The sequence below is a fragment of the Triturus cristatus genome, chromosome 3_2, assembly GCF_964204655.1.
Source record: "Triturus cristatus chromosome 3_2, aTriCri1.1, whole genome shotgun sequence".
Classification (NCBI taxonomy): Eukaryota; Metazoa; Chordata; class Amphibia; order Caudata; family Salamandridae; genus Triturus; species Triturus cristatus.
The window spans coordinates 532,807,053-532,832,989 of NC_140584.1; the positions used below are offsets into that span (position 1 = coordinate 532,807,053).

Below are 25,937 nucleotides of genomic sequence, written 5' to 3' on the forward strand. Positions count from 1 at the left end.
AGCCTTACCAGTTGCACTCTTTTACATGAGAATGGTAGCGCACTCTCGAACAGGGCTATCCCCTTATGAGGTGATCTTCGGTAGACCACCAAATATGTGGGGGACGCCTATACCACGCAAAATAACTGATGTTGACTGTAATATGCTGACAGATTACCTAGCTTCCTTGATGTCTGCACTACAATCTTGTCGTTCACAGGTAGCTGCAGCCTTTCCCGACAACACCGAGGTGAAACCCCATGACGTAATTCCAGGGGACTTGGTGTTAGTGAGGAACTTTGACCGGAAGTCTCAGCTGGATCCTAGGTGGAAATCGCCTCAACTCGTACTGTTAACCACGAGGACAGCCGTGAAGATCGAAGGTCGAAAAGGCTGGATACATTCAAGTCATATCAAGAAATTTCATGGACTACCGTCCGATGTAAATGACACACCTTGCGTGTCTTCACCGATTGACTCAAAGCTTCCTTTGGTTGAACTGAATGACAAGGAACAATATAAACTAAAACTAAGGTCTAACAAGTCAGGCAATTTGATTGTTTAAGTCCTCTCCAAGGTGAATCGGTCGAATTTGTCTTTGACATGTATCCTCTAGACCTGAATAGAGAAAGAAACAGAAAAATCCAGTTGAAACAACATGCGTACTGTAAATCACTGCGTAGTCATTGCACAGTGACGTTATTAATTCTGTTTTTCTTATGTCTTTTAATAATCGCTGCAAGTATATTGTTGCACATATATTATCCTATTTCTAAACAAGTTTACAATGTTACTGCTGAACATTCTTTTAGTGAATTTCCCCCGCATGAGTTGTCATATAGATTTGCGCTGCGCAATAACACTTTTATTAGTATGTTACATCATTCCCATCAGGTTAGCAATGCTACAAATTGTTGGATATGTGGCCGACTCCCTCCCTATCAGAACTATAAGGGAATTCTGCCTCTCTTTCCATACCCGTTCACACACAATGGCTCCTGTGGAGCATGGTTTAGTCTAATTAATTCCCTAGATTCGAATTCTGCAGTTGATAAAGACAACTGGGTATGGGGAAACCTGAACTTAGTTTTACTCAAAGTCTGCTACCCTGACAAGAAGGGACTTCCCAAAAGAACAGGAACTGATCTAGAAAATGAAGTATATGGATTAGGGAATTTCACGCTCAATATCATGATCCTGAATATTGAATCCGAAGCTGCACCAATTTTGCCCGCCATGTCAGTATTTCCAGTTAAAGGTGAATTATGTGTAAGAAAGAATGGTTCCATACATATGGGCCATAGTAGATGCACCACTGTAATAGAATTCAGTGATCAAGGCAAGTCTACATTCAGAGCTTCTCGCCATTCCTACTTCATATGTGGTCAGACTGCATATATACGTCTGCCTCTAGATTGGGATGGTACCTGCTACATCGGATTCCTTTTGCCACCTGTTTTCCTAGCTCCTCCTGATTATCACAGAAATACTCATTTAGTACACAATAGAGAACGGAGAGATCTCCCAATAGTCGATTACACTGAGACAGCATGGGAAAAATACACAGATTTCAATAAAGGTCTCTTTCCCTATATAGGTACAGTTACCAATAGTAAGCTGATACGTAGATTAACCAGAACCCTTGAAGCAGTAGTAAATGAAACTATTTCCGCCTTAGGCAATTTAACAGAAGAACAGTCTGCTATGCGGATTGTTGTGCTTCAAAATCGTCTTGTCCTTGACGTCATCCTGGCCGATAGGGGCGGAGCTTGTAGGGTCATCGGATCAAGCTGTTGCATTTTCATACCAGAAAATTCGCCATCTGTATATAAAGCCATAACTCGCCTTCATAAGATTGTAAGCCAGATACACCAGAATCCAGGCACCTGGACTTGGTCCGGTTGGTTTTGGAGTGTATTATCTACCTTTGGATGGAGGGTCCTATCCTTCCTAGGTATTGGCTTTCTCATACTATTCAGTTGCTGCTTATGCCTACAATGTGGACCAGCGATTTGTGGTCTGTGTGCCACATCGTGTATTCCACCACCAAGATTTCATTCATCCCGGAAGAAAAAAGAAGAACAAATGATGCTATATGAACAGATCAACGGATTGATGAAGATTGATATCTCTTAAGGGCAAGTAGGGGACAAGGAGGGAATGTGGAAATATGGATTTTTATGGTCAGTTATGTCCCCTATCTTGGACCCCAACGGTTTCATGTATAAACCACAAGTACATGTATGTTTCCTCCAGTTCCAGTTATGAAGACGCAAACACATGTGCGTCCACCGTCAACATGTCCTCTTTCAGATCCGCCATGAATGGGTCGGATATTCCATTCCTAAGTATGAAAGGCCACCGGCTTTATATGGTTCATTTATCCCATTTTACAGTCCAGGCGAGTAGGCCCTGATTCTGCCATCAAGCCTTTTCTTGCCTTCTGCCTCTGAAAGCTCCAGTCTGAGCTCGCATCTGTACCCATGAACTTTGTCCTACTCCCTGCGCGGCTAACGGTGCCTGACTCCAGCCTGTTGCCTGCCAAAAAACTGTATTTCACCTTCAAGATTATCTGCTTTACTCCGCTCCCTATCCAATGCATTCCTGTCTAGTAGTTTAAGTAAACATTCTTCCAGCTACCGAGCAAAGGGCCCGGCTTCCCTGTCTTTATACAAGTAATTCATAGCCCTGTTACTATGGAAGATTTCTGCCCTCGCATCTAGTGTAGACACTTAGACGCTTGTACACGCACTAACAGTCAGTATAGTCAGTATAGAATAAGATTCTATCCTAAGAGACCTTTCTTTTTGGATAACACAGTTCTTTAAACATAGGATGTTAGATATGATTTGGGATTAGGTTGACATAACCCCAGACTTCTGTCTCCACATGTAGAGCTAAATGTCAAGTCCCCTTCACCCCCTAGTCGCACGTCAATCACACGTCATGCTGCTGCGCGCGCATCTCTGCCAAGTATTTCTGCTGACATTGCGAAATTCTTTCATGGAACCACCCATTTATGACATCATACCTGATGACGTTCTTTAGTTACGCCCAGTTACACCCACTTTAGTTACGCATGGATGTTTTATCTTAGTTATCAATTGTTACGCCTCCTGCATCTGTTTCACTGTAATGCTTATTGTATAAAAATGATTACTTGTCAATAAAGTATGGTCTTTCACTTCCTGAACCTTCGTGGTGATGGAATATGGAGTCCTCAATTCGAATTGATTTTGGAATAAAGCCCGTTCCGAACCTCTAATACCACGGATTCTGCCTCTTATTTTACTGAGCTATTATTATAGATATTCCGCATCAAATTAAGTTCCGGTAATTAAATTATTTACCACACATCATAACTCAATGTTTCCAAGGTAACCCCATCCGGGCAGTACCATGAGTAAAATCAGCCAGTACTTCGTACAATAGGAACTGTAGGATAGTGAAAAAAGAGCTATGCCAAGCCCTGAAAAGTAGTAATGTGGATGATATCAGAAAAAAAAGAAAACAGTGTAAGCAGGCTCAGGCAAAACGGCGCAGTATTTGGGATAACTAGATCTGGGAGGAATTATATGACGCAGCAAAATTCAAGGATGCCAGGAAATGTTGCCATCTGGTAGCTAATGGGGGAGAGAGTGGTAAGCGCCACCTAGCAAATATAATTCACCTTGAGCCTTAGCACAAGCATTTTTCTGATCTCTATGGTCTACTCTTGGGGTGGTTATGTGGCACTTGTGCTTTTGAAGATTTTGGGTTGCAAGGAATTATCCCCACCCTCCCCATGGAGCTAACTGAAACTGCGTGTGTGATTAAGAGCATTGCCCTTGGCAAGGCAACTGGGTCCGATAGGATCCCGGGGGATCTTTTCCGCGCAGACTTAGAGTACTGGGCCATTTACATAAACTGTCCAATGCAATACTTGGGGATGTGGATATCCCTACCAGCTGGAAAGCAGTGGGGATAGTTCCAGTTCACAAAAAGGGTTCTAGGGCAGCACCCTCTGGTGCGACGCATTGTGCCATTCATGCTGCTTTTTCAGCGCAGGACAAACTCCAACGTTAAAAATCACGGCAAGCAGACTGCGCCACTGGTGGAACTCCACAGAGCGCTGCAGATTTTTTAGGGTGCTTCGCAGAGTTCCAAGGAGTAAAACTCTGCGAACCCTGCCCACCCCTACTTTTTACTGGAAGGCGGTTGGTTGTCTTGCAGAAATTACATCTATATTTGGTATTTGTGGACTTGAAGTCTGCATTTAACCTGGTTCCCAGTCACAAATTTTGGGAGGTACTGAAGTTGAATGAGGTCCCCTCTAAGCTTTTGAGTATCCTTATGCATCTACATCAAGACACGTACGCGCATGTGCGTTGTGGGCCCCAGGGCAAGCTAACGGAATGCATAGGGATACACAAAGGTGTACGCCAGGGAAGCATCCTTGCCCTAACTTTATTTTCACTCTACGTTAATGAATTGGTAGCTTACTTCGAAGACTGTGAGAATGATTGCGATCGAAGGTTCCTCTGTTTCGATTTGCAGACGACACCTTGCTGGTGTCCAAGGCTCCAGTCAATTTGCACACCTTGGTAAACAGTTTTGCTGCTTTCTGTGCTGATTGTGGGTTGGTGATAAAGCATACAAAAACTAAATTCAGGACTATTAACCCCGACAGATCATTTAGAGGCTTCATCATTCTCGAGAGAAACAGTCTAGATAGAATATCCTTATTTTGACTATCTTATAATAAGGTTAACTAACAATATGTTATGGTCTCCCCAAGTTATTAAGAGCAATATGAAGGTATGCCACCACACATCTGGTATTTTGAGGTTGAACCAGAGCAAAGTCCAAAGAATCTATGGTATGAGCTGTCACCAAATATTTAGACGAAAGCTGGAGAATTAGAGCTAAAGTGCTGGGGCGACTTGAGGCAGGCTGGGCAGCTTTTTTCTATCTTTCTCTTTTGACTTATAATATTTTATTATCAGGCACTGTTTACGTTACTGGGATCATCTGCTAAAACTTCCTTTGAACTTTAATTCCCGTTAATTAAACGTTTGATGTCTGCATAAAAAACACCCTTGCTTGGCTATGTGAGTTTTAAGCTTGCTAGAGTAAATGAACATTCTGTATTCTGTGGATTGATCTAGGTTGCTAAGATCTTCGAAATATATCTCAGATAACCCACCCCTAATATATTGTGAGTTACGGCCACATTGATTTTATAAACAGCTTCTATGGCCATTTCTGCCCTCTTAGGTTTTGTGAGATTTTGCACTATGTTTTGCTGCTAGTTTGTATGATTTTACATTTTTCATTTTACCCAAATGTAAAGTAGAAGTTTATATAAATGTGACACTTCTAAATAATGTTTTTAACTAGCATGAATATGTTATGTATTTATAATTGGATTTTGTGTTTGTCAGTAGACGTTTATGGTCTTTGCAACCAAATAAAGTATTTTGACTAAAACCTTTTCAAAATTAGGCCATATTTTCCAAATTTGTTTGATAGAAAAGTAAGTAGCATTTTTTAGTCAGTGGTGCGAAAAGCTACTGATAAATCTAGTAGCCCCATTAGTCAGACATCTCATCAAACCAGAATGAGGATGATTACTCCTTGTAGTTGACGGGTGGCTACAGCCCCCTCATACTAGGCTAAGGCACAGCTGGAGGCAGGTATTGCATATGGTGGGAGCATATGGGGCCAGAAAACTATGTCCAGGGGGAATAAGTTCAACTGATAAAAAGGTATGTGGGTCTGCACAAGATTTTATTTCTTTAATTAGTGTGACTTTTGTCACAATAACAATTATGCTTAGTGGTGAAGTGCATGTGGGTCACTTCCCTTGACATGGCTCCAAAATTTAAAGAGCCACAAGCAGATATTAGAACACCGGAATGTTGGAAGATCCATTGAAAACAATAGAAAAGCTCCGGGCTTATAATGGCTGGAATAAGCCCGGAGCTACAACATTCCAATGCTTCTTTGTTCACAGCTGTGGCTGTGAACAAAGGCTTCAGAGAGCCTGAGGGAATTTCAATCCATAATCCCTAATTTGCTAGAACATTCTGCCCACTAGTGGCAGAATGTTCTAATAGCCTTATAGCCCTTCGTAGCTGGGCTATACCGGCTATAAAAGTCCCTCTCCCTTGTTAAAGTCCCTCGCCTTTGGCTCAGGGATTTAACTCTGGAGCGGGCCTTTAATAGCCGTATAGCTACAGCGGGCTATGAGGCTATATTATGGAACAGGTGGAATCTCCCAATATCTGCTCTGCACCTAACCATGTAGTCAGTTTTTATGGGCAGAAAGAGGGTTCGTGTAGTTTATGTTCTTCCACATAGGATGTGACCATCTTCTGAATCTCTGCCACACACCTATATCTAGAAAATGGATTTGGGATGAATACCTGTCCTGCCAATCCAGCTTGCTGTCTATTACACGTTGAAACACAACATTCCCTAGCAAGCAGGTAAACTCGGCTCAGGCTATTGAACTTTGAAACTATGTTACATTTTGACTGTTTATTAAAATTCTTACCTTAGTGTCTTCCTAAAAAATCCAGGGGAAAAAGAGACATAGACTCAAGCTTGATTTCTTTCTGATTGGCGAAATGTTTTTAACGTTGAAAGAAACTTGGATTTTGGTTGGCACTAGCCTCTCACCAGGGATCCCAATAAGAGAGTAATATGGTCTATCTGAGCCTAGAATATTGTATAAGTCTAGGTTTGGAAGAATATTCTGAATGCAACAGTAAAGATAGACATTGTCACAGGGACAGGACGCTGCTTGCTTCTGTCCTTCTATATGTACTATGAACAAACCCCTGATGATAAACTCAATTTCCCAGTGATAACTGTGTAACCAGTGTGTGCTTTAGTTCTCTTGTTGCCCGTCCAACTAAGAATCGACCACAACTAGTGATTTGGAGACAGAATTTCCTGAAGTTTGGGACCTCAAGGGGCTGGACATTGCGTATGATAGCACCAATCGCTCAGCCCATCCCAGAACTGGGTTGTAGAGGACACTGACTACAAGACATGTTGTAGTGGAGTGTTTTTGGGTTATTGGATTTTTGGACAGTTTTTTAATAGAGACTATGCCAGCTATCTAAAACCAAATGAAGTGACCAGCCTTGCGGTCAGAGAAGTCAGGTAAAATTAAGTCAAGATTGAAAACTGAAAGATACAATTGAATACATTGCAGCTCCCTGTCTGACACCTTTGCCCCTTTATGTGAGACTTTGCACATAGTAAAACATACATGCCAGACTTCAAACCACCAACCACTTAATTTAACCAATCAAACTGACTGAACTGTTCCACCACTGGATAACATTGCCAATAGGTCCCTGAGATATTTGGTTTTGTAGCCAATTTATTTGCCTGTAATTAAAGATTATATGTGTTACATGTGATAGCCATGCCTGGACATTCAGTGAATTGAGTGTTATTTACTGTATCACTCTGTAACCAGTGCTTAATTTGTAAAGGGAAGAGTGCTGGAGCCAGAGCTCTGTTCATGCCCGTGGCTAGTGTAATTAAATGTGGCACACCGAATACTGAGGCTGCATAGTCTAGAATCCACCTTATGCCTCTCCCTGCGCCTTTATCTCATTCTTTCAGATTACTAGTTTCTCCCTTTGTGGTGGTTTTGTCATCTTTCTCTTTTTCCATTTTCTGATTTGTGTGTTTTTTTCAGTCTTACTCTCGGTAAATATCTGATGCACAAAAATAAGTGTTGGTCCCCAAAAATAAGTGCCGGTGGCTTCCACCAGCAATTATCGCCTCAAATTAAGCACTGGCTGTATTTGAGATTCTTACCCACTACTGACTATGAGAGTAATCTGTGACTGCTCTTCTTCTCCGCCACCTCTGGCAAGTCAAGAGCCCAAAGGGAGTATCTTGGTTATCCATCTGAGGTGCACTAGTATTGGTGGCCCACGGTCACCACAGGCCAATCACAGCACCCACCAAAGACAATCCTAATTCACCACTCCATGACTGTAAGAGCAGGCCTCTAAAGAGCTATTGTGCCACTCTAGCAAAAAAGAATGCACAGAATTTACAACTGTTGCTCAGCAAGGGAAAGTTAGGAAAGAAAACATTTCCAAGTGCTTCATTGTATTCTATTTGCTCCCAGTGGTGAAGTGTTCTATATTTATATATCTGTACAATTCTTATTGTGCTCTTCGGAAAAAGGCCCTTCTATTTAGCAGTATATAAGTAATCCATGGATTTCTAAACCACAACTCTTCTTAAACAGTTCAGCATCATCAGAAAAGCACATGCAGGCGAGCGTTCTATTTGCTAGTTATCCACTAAATATTGGAGTTCTTAACCTTTGCCACTCGGGCCATAACCGATCTATGCTACATTTAAAAAAAAGTTGAAAATTAGGCTGTTCAATCAATCTCCAAGTCCCCATGTATGAGGTAACAGTTTTTACGCTTTATTAAGCATTCTTCATTCAGTCAGTCAACTGAAGTGGTTGTCGTTGTGTTAAAATGACTAGTCCAATCAATTCCAGGATGATGTCTGAAACCCAGGTTTCCACCAATGTACACAGCAGACGTTTACAGCAGCCGGTGGTGTAGATCTGGTTATCAAAGATGCCTCAAAATGACAGGGTTTTGTATCCACAACTGGCTTGCATTGAAAGGGTGGCCCTGGGCCCAAGCCAGCAAATCAAAGGCAAAGCTGTGTCAACAAGTTTTAAAAATGAAAATATAGAATTGTCCAAAATGTCTAAAATGATGCAGGCTAAAAAGAGGAGAGGCGTTGACTGGTACAGTTAGAGTAGGTAAACAGTGTTTAGTTGCTGTGAGGAATATTTTAATTAAAAGCGGACATCTCTCTTCTTTAAGGAACGCAAACAATAGATAAAAGGGGTCAAATGACTCTTTTTGTCAAGATCTAAGACTACTGTCAATATATAGAACAGCAAGAGAGATGAAACGGAAAGATGAAAAGTCGCAGGACACTGGCAACAGTGATTGACAACGAGGAACACGGGAAATCAGCGACGACGGACAAGGACAGTAAGAAAGAAAATGCTTGCAGTGTTTATCCTGTCCGGAAGAAAGCAATCAGTTACGATAATTCACCCATGATGAACTAAGCTGAACGAAAGTGTTTGAAAAATAAACTGGATGAGAGGCAATATAATGATACAAACAGTTTCTACTTGTCAGTCCTGGTACGGGACGTGAAATACGGGGACTGCGCTGGACACCCAATTTCGGACGTGGTTAATACCACTATACGAATTAAGACCTCAGACACAGATCGTTTACCCTTGGGTCTCTGAGGTCGCTGTGTCTTATTTTCGCCATACATTGGCTTGACGGACTTGACCTCTTCCTTGTTGCTGATCATCAAAGAATTATCCTACGCTCTTAATAATTTTGCCCTGAAGAAGCCCGTGTTTGGGCGAAACGCGTTGGCTGACTGTTTTGTGCGAAGTGCAACAAGAACAATAAAAGACGGAAGAAATAACACATCTCTCTTTCATGATTTGTTCTGTGTTGTATTGAAACTGTTTGTATCATTATATTGCCTCTCATCCAGTTTATTTTTCAAGTATTTATTTACGCTCTACAGGCAGCAGAGCGTTTGAGGTGGGCAATATCTTAAGTTACTGGTGACTGATTCTGGTGGTGCAGTCTTCTGTGACCCGGCTGCTTCTCCTTTCCATGTATATGAACGAAAGTGTTCTTCAAAGAGTGAGAGAGGTATCCTTGTTCACATTTGACCATGGCCAGTTAGACTTACTTCCAGGTCCTCCTATAAATGGACAAGAATCCAATGCACTTTTTGCCACGTGTGTTCCTCGGCAGCAAGGCAGAATCCAGAAAGACCGAGCTGCAGGATTAACCTTCCCCAGGGACTTGCCACTCTTTGCATTAATAATACTCATTCTGTTTATAGATACATGTCATTAGCAATTAAATGACACCACACTGGGATTTCACGACGTGCTTGTTCGCATCAGTTGCAAACGGCGAGATTGTAAGGCCGCTGAACCCACTTCCCTAGCGAGCGCAGTTCCTTGAAAGCTGCAAGTTCAAATCCCAGAGGTGGGATTTTATCTCCTGCTAAACAGCAAATGAAAGCGAGCACCAGGGAAAAGATTCAAACAGTTAAATGTCTTGCTCTCGGAAACACCAAGCATAAATAACCCTTTGAAAACAGGAATGAATTTCTACTGAGCCTAATCTCCCAGATCAGGCGAAATATTCAAGACCCTGCTTGGAAAAAATGAAACTGCAAGATATGAGATAAGAGCTACAAAACGATCAAATGCACTAAATATGACACAACATCCTGAGGGAAATGAATGCTTCAATGTTAGGGAGTTTTTCAGGCCCCACTCACCTACAAGGGTTTATTTCTCAAAATATTTTGTTCATCTAAGTATAAAGTAAGTGTTTTGCAGGTATTTATAAAGGCGAAGTTCCTATAAGTGATTCACTGAATTAGGAATGTTGTTGTGTTGCCCTTCTTAATCGGGTTTAGTCACATGAAAATTCTGCAGCTATTGTAGGTTACCTGTCTTAACAAGAGTGCTATTAGAGGGAGGTTCATGCAATAAGCACATGCCATGCAATACTTCAAACTTCATAACTATGAAATCACTATGACAGTCTCATTTCTCCCCGCACCATTCACACCCCACGCCACTTCCCAGTCCAAACCCCTGAAATCATGCTTCATTCTTCCCCCTTTCACTCGCTGACCTCGTTCCACATACCCAGTCAGTCCCTCAGTTGCCCTACCAAACATCCTTCAATGAAGATATTTGCCTTATCGGCACATCCCGCTCACCGTCTTCAGTCACCTGTGCTCCCTTTCTCCCCCCTTTACCCCACCATAGCCCATCATGACGGCTGCTCAGCAATCCCAGGTTCTATCCATACACCTGCTGGCCCGCATACTTTGCAATCCAGGTTACCGTCTTGTTCCCTGGACCACTCACAAAGTGCATTCGGGCCTTCCTAATGATGTCCATGTACTTGAACGACGAAATCGACTGTCAGTATGTCGCTCAACATAAATTCTGGCATAAATCATAAATGCCAACGTTGAATTCTCCATGTTGATAGGGACCCTGGGTCTCCTAATCAACTCCCACTCCTCCTCTTTTGAACCCTCCTTCGCTTGTATCTCCCTGTAGTAGTTTGAAAACGTCAACGTACTCATGTTTTCAAATTCTATTCTTAGTCTTATCGAAAAGGCGAGACCACAGTGGAATCACCAATCCCATGTAAGCCAAACTTTTCTTGTGTCTGTCCTCCTCTGTCACATTCTCCACCCCCGATCACCTCGCGCCCATCCAAATTCTTCATCTGCACCCCTTTTCCCTCAACCTCTTTGCAGCCAACCACCCATTAAGACGTTGCTGGTGCCGGAGAGGTGCACTTCACCGGAACCTTTGCATCTTCAAATACAGCATAGCCAACACCAACAGATTTACAAGTCCTCAACCAATGTGTCTGCCATGTCCCACACTGCCCACCAATCGCCTTTAACTGCCGGCAAGCCGCCAATGTCCTGCTGTGCCTTGCACATCTGTGGCCATCACTCCTCTGCCTGCTGAATTAATAAGCGTTGTTCTCATTTGCGCGCCTCTATATACATCCCATGCCATTTACTGTCATGGGTGGCCCAGGCTCGAAAGGCCCTTGACCCCCAACAACACCCTCAGAGGGAGCAGCCACCTCTGTGTTGGGATGACTGGACACATTTAGCCCTGGTAGTCTCCAGCTTACATTTCTTGGTGGCAGGGCCCATAGTCCCAGCCCCAGCGTGCTTGTCAACCCCTGGGAGGGGCTGTGCCAAAAGGTCTAATGGCCTGGCCTCCACTGGGGGCTCATTATGCTCTGAGTAGCCTCTGGGCAGCACGCATGTATGCATGAAGGTTGCCTCGCACAGCCCCACCCCCCACCCTCCTCTGCCGAGACCAGCTCTTCAGTCACAAGGCCCAGATGTGCCAGCAGGCTGCGATGCCTCCTCATGCTCTTTGATGCGCATGTCAAGCGCTTCATGCTCCTGCTGCGGTCTGCCCTCACCATCAACCAGCATCATGATCCGGGAGGCAGGCGGCCACCGCAGCAGGAACCCCATGTGGCACAGAGTGCGTTGGGTGCCGCATACCTACCCAAACCTGTTCCAGAATGCCAGGATGGAGCAGGCTGTCCTACGTTGCAGTGCCCAACATTTGAAGGGCGCCCAGCATGACAGCATTGTCTAGCGCCGCCATAGCCAGGTAATTAAAGTAAAGGCCTGATGCAAACCAGGCCTAATACTCCCCAAAAATCTCTTGAATAAAACTTCTCCTCTCTGAGGTGCTTAGGCGTCATTTTGAGGCAAGACATGGCCTTCCTGATACCTTTATCATACCCTAATCATCAGCCCCTTCCCTCTAACAAGCCTATCCCTCCCGGTCCCATGCCTGTCATGCATGAAGCACTCCAGGAGAAGCCTAGTCTGCAAGAGTCACTTCCCCAGAGGCCAACATCGGGAGAATGACCTTTACAACGCGATCGTTACAACGACTTGCGCTGGATGGAGCTCTACACTAAGGAATAATATGATTTACTATTCCAACACCTTCCCTACTGTTCCACACACCGGAGTTAGAATAGTAAATCATACAATTCCTAGGTCCAGCGCCTCTAGCGCAAGTCGTTGTAACGACTTGCGTTGTAATGACCGTGATGTAAACTACAGCGTTGTGAATGTATGCGATGTAATGTCATACATTCCCAACATCGTGGTTCTATTACACACAGTCTACCTGTGAAAGTTTATGGACATACGCAGACTCACGGTTTGTGAGTTTTCAAAAGAATTTTTGTGGGAAGTTTTCCACCTGAAAACAGATGAAAAGGTATGTCTAGCAGACGTAAATCTGTTTTCTGGGTGTGAGCAGGTGAGGGTCACCATCAAATTGATGAGGCCGTAAGAGAAGTTACAAAGTGAATGCTCTTTAGTTTCACATTTCTCCATGCTAGACTGACGATAAATTCTGCAGTCTTGCTTCAAACAGAGAGACAAAGACAAAAGCCCACCCTACTTGGAGAGTAAATATGTTTTCATCACCTTTAAACAAAAACTAAATTGGAATTTCTGTGACATGACACCCCTCTGAAAACATCGACTGGTCTAGCTCGTATTAACTTTTGAACCACACTCCATATTGTGAGAATGGCCAACAGAGATTGTCTAGAGTTTGGGGCTCAAGATTGTGTTAGACCGCCATCACCTGGAAGCTAAGAGAGGCCCAAGTTGTTCCACCGGACTGCTTTGTCAGATCTATTCGACATCTTTTTGGGGATGAGTCTTCTTTGAGTACAAGCTACTCTTTGTGGCACACCTCTCCATGCAAGTGAGGCAAGAGGGCCGCGGCGAGCACCAAAACTCGACAGGCAGGATGATGGCTCGCAGATGCTCTTGGCTGCCAACTTGTGCAGAGTGCCTCGTTCCCACAGGGGCCTCAAAAACTTCAAAATATATTCCAACGAGGAGCAGTTGCTTGAGTTTTGTGTGTGAATGCCCCTGTGAGTTCCCCTGTGTGCACATAGAATCCATTCACACACATTTAGAAAGACATTTTCACTGGGTTAGAATCCTATTCCATTAAACATCCTTTAAGTCTATTGGTTTTCAAATTCAGCGACTGCCATGCAGAGACCTGTATCACAGGTACATTGAAATCCGTCTCAATTAAGCTCAGGGTGAAAAGGACCCTTGAAAAGCTGATCTGCAAAGAACAAAATGCAAAGCTCTGCCCGTCGCTTGTCAACGAATCTTTTGTGGGCCTCTGAACACACACGGCCCTGTCTGCAGAGAGGCCAGCTCTTTGGCATTCATCCCCAGGTGGAATGCCTCTCTTTGTAACACGAAGCGGGCTTTATACAATGCTGCTTCAGCCCTGCGCCCCGTGGAGGCCACAGCCTCAAGCAGCTTGTCAAAGAGATCCCTTTGCACCTAGCTCGGATTCACTCTCAAACTTTAAGATTCGATCGGTAGGCCCCCAAAAATCAACATCTGAAAATATTGCCATAAACTAAATTAGATCATTTTTATAAAGCTATTATTGACATAAAAAACATAAGGTAAGAGAAAGTGATTAATGATAAATGACTGTTTTTCTTTTAAAAATTCTTACGTCAGCCAACAATGGAACTCTGTAAAAATGTGCATTATAAAATGCATTTTCTCGAGTTTTAATACGGGTGTGGGTTGCCTCTCGCCTGGTCTCGCCTTTTGACTCTTTACTTCCTTATGAGGCGCGCCATGGTGACGGCCCTCGTTAGTTTCAGTTACCTGAGTAATTTGAAGCCGACTGGTCCGTGGGGGGCATTGGGACTGGGTTCCTTAACGCCGGCGCGTAGGCAACGGTATCGTGCTTCGGGTCGGCTCCAATGGACTCCGGTAGTCTAGTCTTGCTGCTGCCCATGTCTGAGGTAGACCTGTGAACAATAACAAACGGTAAAATCAAACGAACAGTAAGAAAACGCTCTCTAGTTCGGAGGAACAGTCTTTCTGGCACTTTGCCACTAGGTGGCAGCCGATCCCAATACAACACCTCTAGACAAGCGTTTGCTGTGACTTTAATAATAGGGCTGGTAGTATAGCAGGACACTGGGCTACACAATGCACCGTTTTATTACTGCAGCAATCCAAATCTACAGCCCCCCGGGGATTCTCCTGCACACACCGATATGTTGCATGCTGCTTGCTCTCATTGCAGGCTTCACACCTGGCGCGTGCGCATCCTGCATGCAGCTGGGCTGACACCAGATGTTGGTTCTGTCACACAAATCCTGCTGTGCAAAGATAACTGAGATGAAATGGAGGTTAATAAGTAACCATGCTATCGACCAGCCGCATTTCCTGCACGGGCAGTCTGGCTAAGTGAAAATGGTAAAAGTACCCAATATTTAGATCTCAAATTGTGGCATTCGGAAAGAAGATAGCGACCAAAGTGACCCACTCGCGTGCCCTGCGTGTTGATGCGCGTGGCAGCTGGTTAGCGGCATCCTATCATCAGAGCCCGCTGCTGCAGGGAGGAAGTAAACGCGCCAGCATTGCTTGGCAGGCTCTTTGCAGATGTATAGATTTACTGTTTATCGCTGGAAGGAGAGCGAGAATCAATTACCTCCTGAGAGAAGGGACAGCCACGGGACCAGTTCTGGGAGGAACAGGGGGAGGGGGAGACCCCATCACCATCTCAGGAAGCTGAGTAAATCGGTATGTCTGTGAAGGAAGCAAACACCATGTCATGCATGTAATCTCATAGAAGCAATCGTTTATAGAGAGCCCTCCTCCAAAACCTGCTGGCAGCCAGGACTACCTGATCTGAGGGTTGAAGGGACAGACTGGGGAAAGGCTGTATTGTCTGTGAGGAGAAGTATCTCTGAAGGGCATAAAAAGGTATCAGACATATCTGATAGACCAAGCAGTCAGGGGATAACGACACCGGAGTCCTTCTAAGTGGCTGTGCTAGTTTTCAATCATTGTTCATTAACTTATTGCATGCACAGGATTTAAGATATACAGCCACCATTCATTGGGGTGAAAAGCATTGTGATGTCACTTCCTGTGATATCATCTGGCTCATGATGCTTGTAATGGCACTTATGTTACCTCTTTAATGTTGTTGCAATTATGCCACTGCTACACTGGGTTTCACTGCTAACTCCATGAAGTTGTTGCTTTTCTGCACCTCTGTTTATGACCTCCAGCAAGTCCTTACCACATACACTTGCTAGAATCTTCTCAAAGTTTGTGTGAGAGTGACATCAAGGTATAGATATATTTTAGGACCCACATAAGATACAAGCGAACGGTGTCCCTATGGATTTTGCATCTGGCTTGCATATAACATTTTTAAGTCATATGTGTAGTTTTACAGTTTGCTCTGGAACCTTTAAAATGATGCTGTAGGCAGCTAACAGTGTCTCCATTAAAAGTGGAATATGCCCTCATACGAAGTACACACAATCAGACCCTCATTCGCGGCCTATGCGCGATATGTGTTCAACATCCGACAGAGTTACGTCATCACAATCCATGGACGTATCCGACTATTATTTCTTTTGCCTCAACTAATCTCCAAGCTCAAGAAGCTACCAGTCAACAGAATAAAAATGGAAGTACTATTAATACACAACATCTACAAGGTATTCATCTCAAGGTAGGCGTATGGTGAACTTACTGGTCGTGGCAAGCTGTACTGATACGTCTCGGGTCCGTAGGTAGGTACCCACTGTACCGCTCCTCTGGGTCGAGTCATGGTCCCCGGGGCACTGGTCACCACCTCGGAGTAGGGCAGCTGCTGTGCGGAGGTGTAAGGCTCCGCCTGTCTCTTAGTGCCTCCATGGCCCGCCGAGGCCAGGCTGAAGGCCTCCTCCAGCAGCATGTGCATTTGTTGTCGGACTTCATCGATGGACGGCTGGGAGCTCAGCGTGGAGGTTTCCGAATGCCCTTTCATCTGGCGGGACTTTGCATAGCGCCTAGACTCCTTGACTCGGTCAACATTTGTTTCTTCTATGACCTCAGGTTCAGTCTAAGGAAAAGAATATCAGTGCAATAGATAATTAATCAGGTTACCTGTAAAAAGTAAATGAGCGCAAATACTTTTATATCTATCTAGATATCAGACTACCTTAAAAACAAAGTGAATGGAAATTTAGTAAACTTATCTACAGCAATTTGAAGTAGAGGGTAATCACTCCCCCATAGTCGTTAAGCGAGGAGACTGGAAAGAAGTCCTGTGACACCATCTTCTCAATGGCTAAGTGCAGAACCTAAAGGCGAGACGGAGCAGCATTGAAGTCCAGATATCCCCACAGTGGAGCCATGAGTCGGACACCCCCTGGGTTCAGTGCTAATATTTTATTAATGTAAGGTGTATTCCGAAAGACAGTTTTTAGTAACACAGTTTTCGCTACTCCTGAATTTGACTACTGTAGTGTAAGATTCCCATCTAATTCAGGGTGAGAGACACACAGAAATGGGGAATTGCTGGAAATCGTGTTATCCCCTTAAACAGAATCTTAGATATAGCTGAAGAGAAGACTATCAAACTAAGAGCTAGAGGTTTCATTTTAGGGCCAACGTCATAGAAGGCCTTCTGTCTACTTACCAATGCAAACAGTACCATAATGGCAGAATGTCATAATAGCATTTTGATGAAGGTGTGTGCATAATTAGCAGCCTTATGATACCTTGAGTATGTCCTGAATGTGGACTAGCTTCTATTCACAGATTCCATTTTCTTAAAGTACCAACAAATGACATGGGAATCCTTCCCTCTATTGAAACGACCCAAGCTATCTAGGTAAGAGGATAGCACATTTTCCTTCTTTGCTGAAGAGACTATTTTTCCACAGACTATTTTAGAACTCATCCAAGTGGCGGTGGCCATGACACTTTCAATGGATGGTAGACTGCCACTGAACTGCTTACCCACTATGCCAGGACCCTATAGAAGGGGTCCCACACCAGCTCTCCACCCTAAATTTGCAAGTGGCATTATAGATGTCATTACACCCCTCATCCTCAATGCCAGCACCTTCATTCTCTTCAATGACATTTCACATAGAATACCGTACCAACCCAAACTCTATGGCACGTCAAGAAAACCTTGGAAACCTCAACTGCACCCAGCAAGGTACTGAACCCAACCACACCACCAGACACATATTGGATCCAATTTTCTTCTCAATCACCAACATCACAGATGACAGACCAGCAACTATGACCTGTACAAACCACGCCCAAGTCAGTTTCAGCCTACCCATCCCTGACCTCATGGCCACCATCAAAACTGTCGCTACCATGAAGATCATCCATTTGGGATCCCATCTGACCATTGCCCCCTCCACGTCTTCACCAAAAGACTACTAGAAATCAGTAAAGCACTAACACCCATCCACTCAGCCACATTCCCAGACACATGGAAACCTACCACCATCACGCCCCTGTTCAAGAAACCATCCGTGGACCTAACCACACTCTCCAACTACAGACCCATCACCCTCATGCCCTCCCTTGCCAAAGTCTGAGAGAAACTAATCAACTGATACCTCAAAACCACACAATATGCCCCCAGGCCCAACCACAGTATAGAAAGAGCACCCATTGCCGCCACAGACGACACCTGCATGATCTTTGACATACACATGGTCTTTGACATGCAGCCCTCATTCTCCTGAAGTTCTCAGTAGATTTTCTCATGGTCTCAGACCTCATCCTTTTCAAGTGCCTGCATCAGATTGACATCCGAGGACCCACTCTTCACTGGATCTGCTCCGTCGTAACACATAGAGCACAAGCTGTCAGTCTGGGACCTTGCTACTGATTACAGGGAAGAGTGCCTATGACTTATCAGTAAAGCAACATAATCCTGGATACTTAATAAGGACCTGCCTAATGAGATCAGGTAAGAAATAGAAAACTTAGTGACTGATGCAGTGATAACCAGGTAGTTATCAAAACAGGAAAGCACATTTCTAATTGCAGACAAACCTAAGATTTTCTTTTACTTCCTGCCCAAAATGTATGTGGGTACTTTGTCACCACCAGGCAAGTTGACTGTCTACAAAATAATTTCGGAAAGGAACTTTAATAACCTCAGATGTGAAGTCCCTTTATACTAATATCTTACGAGAAGCCACAGTAAGACTGGTGGAGAGGATACTTGGGGATACAGACTGGCAATTTGATATTCCAATATCATTTGTGATGCCCTCGGCTGAGATAACCTTAGCAAAAAACGTATTACAGTTAATATTAAGTGGGACCTCGATGGGCATTCTCTTTACCCTAATTCTACCCTGCCTCTATGTCCATGATTTCAGGATGAGACATATCTATGATACAGCCTTCCCGAATCACAACAAAGCTGGTATATGAAAATGCTAAATAGAAGACATCTTCATCGTTTGGAAAGGTGACACACAGGAAACAAAACAATGTGTGGACTGGCTAAATGAAAAAGACGCACACTTAACATTTACACGACATATAGACATCCACATTAATTCACCAAAATGCCAGTGGTAGGAGAAGTGACATCACTTGACCTTTCACACTGCAGATGATGTCACAGGAAGTAACATCACAAGACCTTTACTATGTGACATCACAGGAAGTAACGTTGTGTGACCTTTGCCACACACACACACCTCGTGACATCACATGTCCTTAGTCTGGTGCCATCACAAGAAGTGGCGTATTTTAACATTAGGCTAGTTACATCAACATGGTTGGAAAATCTCGAGCAGAAAGAGATGAAATACTCCATAAATAAAAATACATTATTCAATCCTCTTGAAAAAGCACCATCATAAATTGCCAGTACCAAGCAGGCTCTTCAGATGCAGGTTTGAGGTAATGAAGCATCATTTCAGAACCTTTTAAAATATTGTACAATGTAGTACACTACATTTTACCAGTGCACTGAGTGTCTTTATTAGAATTGATACGTTTTTAAATATGAACTTGTAAAAATTCATGCCTCTTTCTTCACTACCATGACGAAGATGCCATTAGTGAACCAAGAATCCATTCCTGTGTCTTATGTACCCTGTATGTGGCCTAGGGGGGTGTTATTACAAATGCAGGAGAGTTTCTGTACAGTACATGTTTTGAACCTTTGCATTTCAAGGTGTTTTGAAATGTGATGATAAAGGAGAAGGACAAGGAGGCACTCTTTTTCAATCAGGTAATTGCCTAGGATCACAACATTTATTCAAGAAGGGAACTGATCCCTGTTTTTCTAGTTTCACGTTATACATTTCAGAGCATTTTGTAAAAGCTGCTATGCGCCAATCGCCAGGGCTGGGTGCAGAGGACACACACCAATGCCATTCCAGTGCAGAGTCTCAGGGGTGTAGAGAGCAATAGTGCAGAAGGTGCACGAGCACTGGGACACAGGGGCACGAGGAGGCCACTGTACCACAATTTGTGATTCTTTTTATTACCAAACCAGATGATGGAGGTCAATGTTCCTATTTTCATTGGGACAGTGATGCAACAGCCACACTTCTGGCCAGGAGTGCAGATGTATAGAGCTTCGATCAGGAAAAGTCCTGTCACTTTGAAATGCTGATTTTTCAGTAACGTTTCAATGAGACAGGCAAGCACATACAATCCACCAACCACATCCACAAAGTGAACCGATACCCCTTAACCTACTGAGAAATGACAACACGTGACCTACTGCAAAGGAACAATGACCTCTGCCAAAAGGCCCAAACATATGAAAGCAGATTCACAAGCCCACCTAGTGTTTGGCATCAGCGATGATACAGTTTAACCTGAGGAGGACACATGGAGCACAAATCCCGAAGGCTGGAACACTCAAAATGTCTGCTTTGTAGAATGATGTAAAAAAACATCAGATGTTTTCTTTTTCAAACCATGGACTTACTTCTTTCTGAGTAATCCGTTTGCCTTAAAGCATAAGAATACCAACCATCCTGCTTATTCATAATTGTTGAAACAACTGGTATAATATTTGAACATATTGTGCCATAATAGTGCGAAAACGGAGCCGGGTCTGGTGGCTTGGTGGACTGATGCGCCCACTGTGTTTGACCTCATGGTTACAAGTTCATTTCTCGGTGGGTCCACTCAGACTTTCATCATTCTGAGGTCGATAACATGAGTACCATTGAGTCAGGTACCAATAAACAACTGTTATTCAGCACTAAGGTACCCATCTGGGTGAAGGTGTGCTTTACAGATGCATGTTACGTTAAAACAAGTACCTCAAACTCAAGCCACATTTGCAAGATACACTTTGCATATTCTCTTTTCTCTCCCTTACCGCAGATGGCCCTCAGTGTGGCTCTGTGAATATTCCACCTTTTCTTTTTTGTCATGTTTTTCCGGGAAACAGCGTTTACAATGCTGTCAATACCACGCAGGTAGGTAACAAACGCAGTCGTTAAAACGGCCACTTTGTTACCACTCATGGCATTACATTGTAAGACGTTTCAAAGACTTGCGCTAGGTGGCGTGCAACACTGGGGAATGTGTTGGATTTTAAATCCAACGCCTTCCCTGCTGTTGCGCTAACTGAAGTAGGAATAGTAATTAATACTAACCCTAAGTCCAGCGCGCCACCTAGCGCAAGTCGTTTCAACGACTTGCGATGTAATGCCACGCGTGGTAACAACGCGGTCATTGTAACAACCGCGTTTTTCCCTACTGCGTGGTAAAAGCATACGTTGTAACATGCTACATTCTGTTTTTACCCACCTCCGTGCTGCCTGAGCTGTAGAGAGACTCGTGTTTAAACAACATGCAGATAAGGCGCACACTTTATGCCTCCAATGACAATCAAAACGAAAGGTGCCTCATGATAATGAAACATCAAATCTCTACATCAACCGATGGCTGTAGCTCTCGCGAGGAGAGGTGAGGCTTGGGCATTCAGGGACACCTGAAGGTGTATAAGGACACTTGATTGGAGGGACTAGAGACAACTTTGGGTCTTGTTCGACAACGGAGTAGTCAAGTCAAGTCAAATAACTTTATTCGATTGTAAGATATAACAATCATAAAAGCACAATACATGGATAAACATTTCACAAATAAATTGTTTAAAAAAGCTGTCCAATACTTATGTATGATGGGCGGACTATGTAAACAAAATGAGTAAAGGCATCTAGCAGGATAATCAGGTTAAGAATATAAATAATTTGTTCAAAGTTAAAAATCATTAGGGAATAGGACAATAAAAACAGCATAATTATCCCTCCATACTTTTCCTGAAAGAAATAGCTAGTTTTAAAAAACTGCTTACATATAAAGTACAATCACAGTTCAAAAGTTGAAGGAAATAAAGTGCTGGTTTAATCTGTGTGAAATTTAGTTTCTTTAAACAAGGCTTTAGATATAGCCTTCGAGGTACTGAATAATAAGGACAAAAGAATAAAAAGTGCTCCAGATCTTGCGGAGACTTTCCGTCGCAGCCGCAAGCAGGTAGCACTTGTCCACGATGGGACCCTCTTGGTACAGCCAGTAGGAGGTGGAACAGGTCAAATCGGAACCTGGTCAACAAAAATCGTTCGTAGCCAGATATAGGCCATGAGAGATATGGTTCCAAATGTAAGCATGTTTTAAGTAGAGCGTGTTTCCTGACACTACATTTCATAAACTCGGCCTCCTCCCGGGCAAGGTACCTGGTTGTAAGAAATGCTTTTTTTATAAATGTGACATCAGCTTTTGTTATAGTGGATGGGGTTAAAAACAGGGCTGGCCGTCCAAGTTCAGTAAGACAATCTTTTATATATTTCAGCCATGGGACCTTGAATCTACCATCCCAGGTTAAGGCTTCTCTTAATATATCGTTGGTAAGGGGTATATCATTATTCAACCAAGAATTCATCCAACAGAGTATGGGATTTACGGCTAGTCTATCGCTTAGAAAGGGCAAACCTAACTCCTCGTGAACCGAGAAGTTGCCAGTGCCCCTAGGCAGCCTTAGGATCTTCTTTAAGAAATTATTTTCTGTGACCTCTAGGTCTCGCGTCTGGCTATAGCCCCAGAGTTCACTACCATAACAGGCAACTACAATGCTCTTTGCTTGGTATAATTTAAGCAAGGCCGCCACCGGGCTGTTGCCCATTTTTCTCGCATATCCTAATATGGCTGCGTTGGCCCGAGTCATTTCACCCTTTTTTTTATGGACTGCTGGGCCCCAGGATAATTGGTCATCGAGAAGAATTCCAAGATATGAGAAAGTTTTAGATGTTGGAATGTTTTCCCCATTTATAGTAAAGGAATTTGGTTTTCGCGAACCATGGCCAATGTTCATGACAAACGACTTAGAGTTATTGATACTGAGGCCTCGAGACTCCATAAAAAGATAAAATGAATTTAAAAGTGTCTGGAGACCGTTCGCTGTCCTTGAAATCAGGACGGCATCATCTGCATAGAGCAGAACCGGAACTCCTCTTAGACCTACATGAGGATAATCCGTACCTGATCTCAGCAAGTAGTCCTCTAACTCGTTGATGTACAGGTTAAAGAGGAATGGGGCCAAGATACACCCTTGTCTAACACCCCGATTAATTCTTATGTCCCCGGTCACTTTCAAATCTTGGGTGTAGCGAACGTTCGCTCTTGTGTCAGAATGCAAATCAGCCAATAGATGGATTAGATTTTGCTCGACACCCATCTTTAACATGATATCCCATAATTTACCCCTATCCACGCAATCAAAAGCGGACGATAGGTCCATAAAAGCCAGATGAATAGTTCCCTTCCGGGCCAAAGTATATTTGCCTGTAATCAAGTATAGATTCAGGCATTGGGTCACAGTTGAGTGACCAGGTCTGAATCCATATTGTATTGGAGACAGAATTTTATTCTCTTGGGCCCATGTTGTTAATCTAGTCAGGATTACACCCCCCACTACCTTTGCTACTGAGTTTATCAATGAGATTGGTCTGTAGCATGATGGGTTGCTGCGATCACCCTTTTTAAACACGGGGACAATTGTCGAGTGCCCCCATGTCTTCGGGCAACCCGAAACCGGGGCAGCATTTATTACTTTAGTTAGTACGGGGGCCCAAAGTGAAGTACATGATTTAAAAAGATCCGGAGGTAAGCCATCCGGTCCAGGTGCCTTATTTCCGGTTAGCCCTTGAATGGCCTTTTCTACCTCGTTATCCAGAAAGCACAGAGGATTCGCCCTTATAGTTAAAAAATCATATTCTGCGTGTTGCTTATTACTCTTAAAGATTACACTAAAGTGATTAACCCAGTCCTCCTCTGGGATATTAGTTCCTAGATCTGAATCACTGGGGTTGTCGAATAGGGGTTTATTAATAATTTCCCAGAATTTACTGCTGTTGCCCAGAGTTGAGGGGTCAAGCAAAGAATCCCAGGTAATGGCCTTGATTTCCTTTTTACGACCGGCAAGTGCTTTTTTATAAGTTGCACGTAGATTTTTAATTAGGCCTGAGTCCCTAGGTATGATTTTCAATGCTTTTCTTAGGTCTTTGCTTGCCTTGGAGCAGGTGTGGTCAAACCATTTAGGGTAATTTCTGGTTTGTCCCTTCACAGGAACTAGCAGCATGGAACCTACAATAGACACCACGACCTCAAATGAGGCTAAGATTTGTTCATGGGAAATAGATGTTGATACACAAGCCGCAAGTTCCTGGCCACATAACTTATTAATTTCATTATAAAAGTTATCATGGTTAACTAAATTCCACTTCAATCGACGTTTTCCATTAATACATTTTAAGGTTCCCCGGTCTTCACGGAGCCCACGTAGTTCAAAAATTCCACCACCCAATATAATAGTTATGGGGTTATGATCACTAAAAATATTCGGTTGAATAGTGAAACTAAAGGCCTGGGTGGTAAGGTCAACGGACAATATCATATGGTCTATAAAAGACCCGTAAGCGCAGCCTTTAAAAGTTGGCACGTCATATACCTTGTCCTCCGGTACCAAAGACATAGCTACATACAAATTATTTTCATTTAACAAATCATTTAAGAGGGTTCCACATCTAGTGTGGTTAAAATGAAAGCCGTTCGCGTTGTTACAACCTAGAGACCCCATAGGGGTATCTCGAGGGTTACCGCAGGGGTGCACATTAAAATCTCCAACTATTAATAAATTGCGTGACATCACACCTGCGCCTTCTGCCAACGTATCTTTCAAAGACATTATATTACAATCCCCTTCACTGGATGTAGCATTATAAAAGTTGATCAAGTTTACGTGATATTGGTTACGTATAACACAGGAAAGAGCCAAATTTACAAAAATAGCCAGCACCCCCTTTGCCCTACCTCAAACTGAGGGAACTGCTGGGCTAATAAAGCTTTGATATCCTTCAATACATGCGCTGTTGTCTTCCATCCATGTCTCTTGAAGGCAAATGATGGTGTATTTTTTAACATATGCCAACCAGGCAGGATCACTTATTTTATCAGCCAATCCTGCTACGTTCCAGGAAACTAAGGACACATTATAAGCATCGTATGACTCGTGGCCAGGGTAAACATCAGTAGAAGAAAATTCAGGTGAGTATTCTGGTCGGTCAATATGTATAACTCCTGTGTTTTCTGTATCGAAAGAATTTAATTCTACGGGAAGTAAGTTAGAAGTATCAGTCATGATAGGGGAATTATCAGTCATGATTTCAGGGTTGGGGAGTCAATCCTGTTCGTCCAGTCCTGATAGGATAGCATATCTATTTGATGTTGGAACGGTAGAATAAGATGTCTCAGTGGTAACCCTCGGTGGTGGATATGGGAGTGAAAGATTTGACAAGAGAGAGCGTGGGTAGAAGTAGCTGAGATCAGCCGTTGTAATTCCCAGACTCCTACCCGGGGTATACCAGTCCGCTATGTATCGTGACACCCAACGGTCTCGAAAATTGACTATAATGACATCGCGCTGTTTGTCCTTAGGTCTAGGACCCAACCAATTCAGTCTCCTAACATGTAATATTTCACCGTTAATTTCAGGAGGGAGTGGTCTATTTTGGGTCAACCAGTACACTACTTTGTTTTTAAGTTGTTGGTGGCTCTCAGTTTTACCCTGGGCGAGAACAGGAACCCCCATTAAGGTCACTACATATGGAGCCGCTTCAGGGGGCAGGTCAATATGGGAACTTTTATCCAGTTTATACTCTGGGGGGGGCTGCCTGTTTCTATTGTTACCCGGAGGAGCTACGGGGTTAATAATTTGGTCATCTCTCAAATCCCTCTTGGCGGTGGGTTGATTCTCTTGTATGGGTTGGGGGACTTGTGTGTTCTGTACATGGTTCAATGTGTTAGATTGAGTAGTTGTTTGAGTTAGGGGAGAGTGTGTAATAACCTCAGTAGATTTTTTACGCAGGTAAGAGTTCAAATCAGTATTTAGTGAGATAAGGGAGGCATGAGATGCTTCTAAAGATGTTAATTGTGTC

General features: G+C 43.4%; 1 protein-coding gene across 5 annotated transcripts in view; it reads right to left on the minus strand.

The window, feature by feature from the left end:
- KIAA1549L (KIAA1549 like) overlaps positions 1–25,937 on the minus strand; it is a 667,839-nt gene that overhangs the window by 34,348 nt on the left and 607,554 nt on the right. For all 5 annotated transcript variants that reach the window (XM_085648235.1, XM_085648236.1, XM_085648234.1 and 2 more), the window contains 3 exons: positions 16,202–16,552; positions 15,143–15,240; positions 14,308–14,453 (listed from right to left, as the gene is read on the minus strand). In XM_085648235.1, coding sequence (XP_085504361.1) covers positions 14,308–14,453; positions 15,143–15,240; positions 16,202–16,552 — 595 coding nt within the window. The remainder of the gene's footprint in view (positions 1–14,307; positions 14,454–15,142; positions 15,241–16,201; positions 16,553–25,937) is intronic.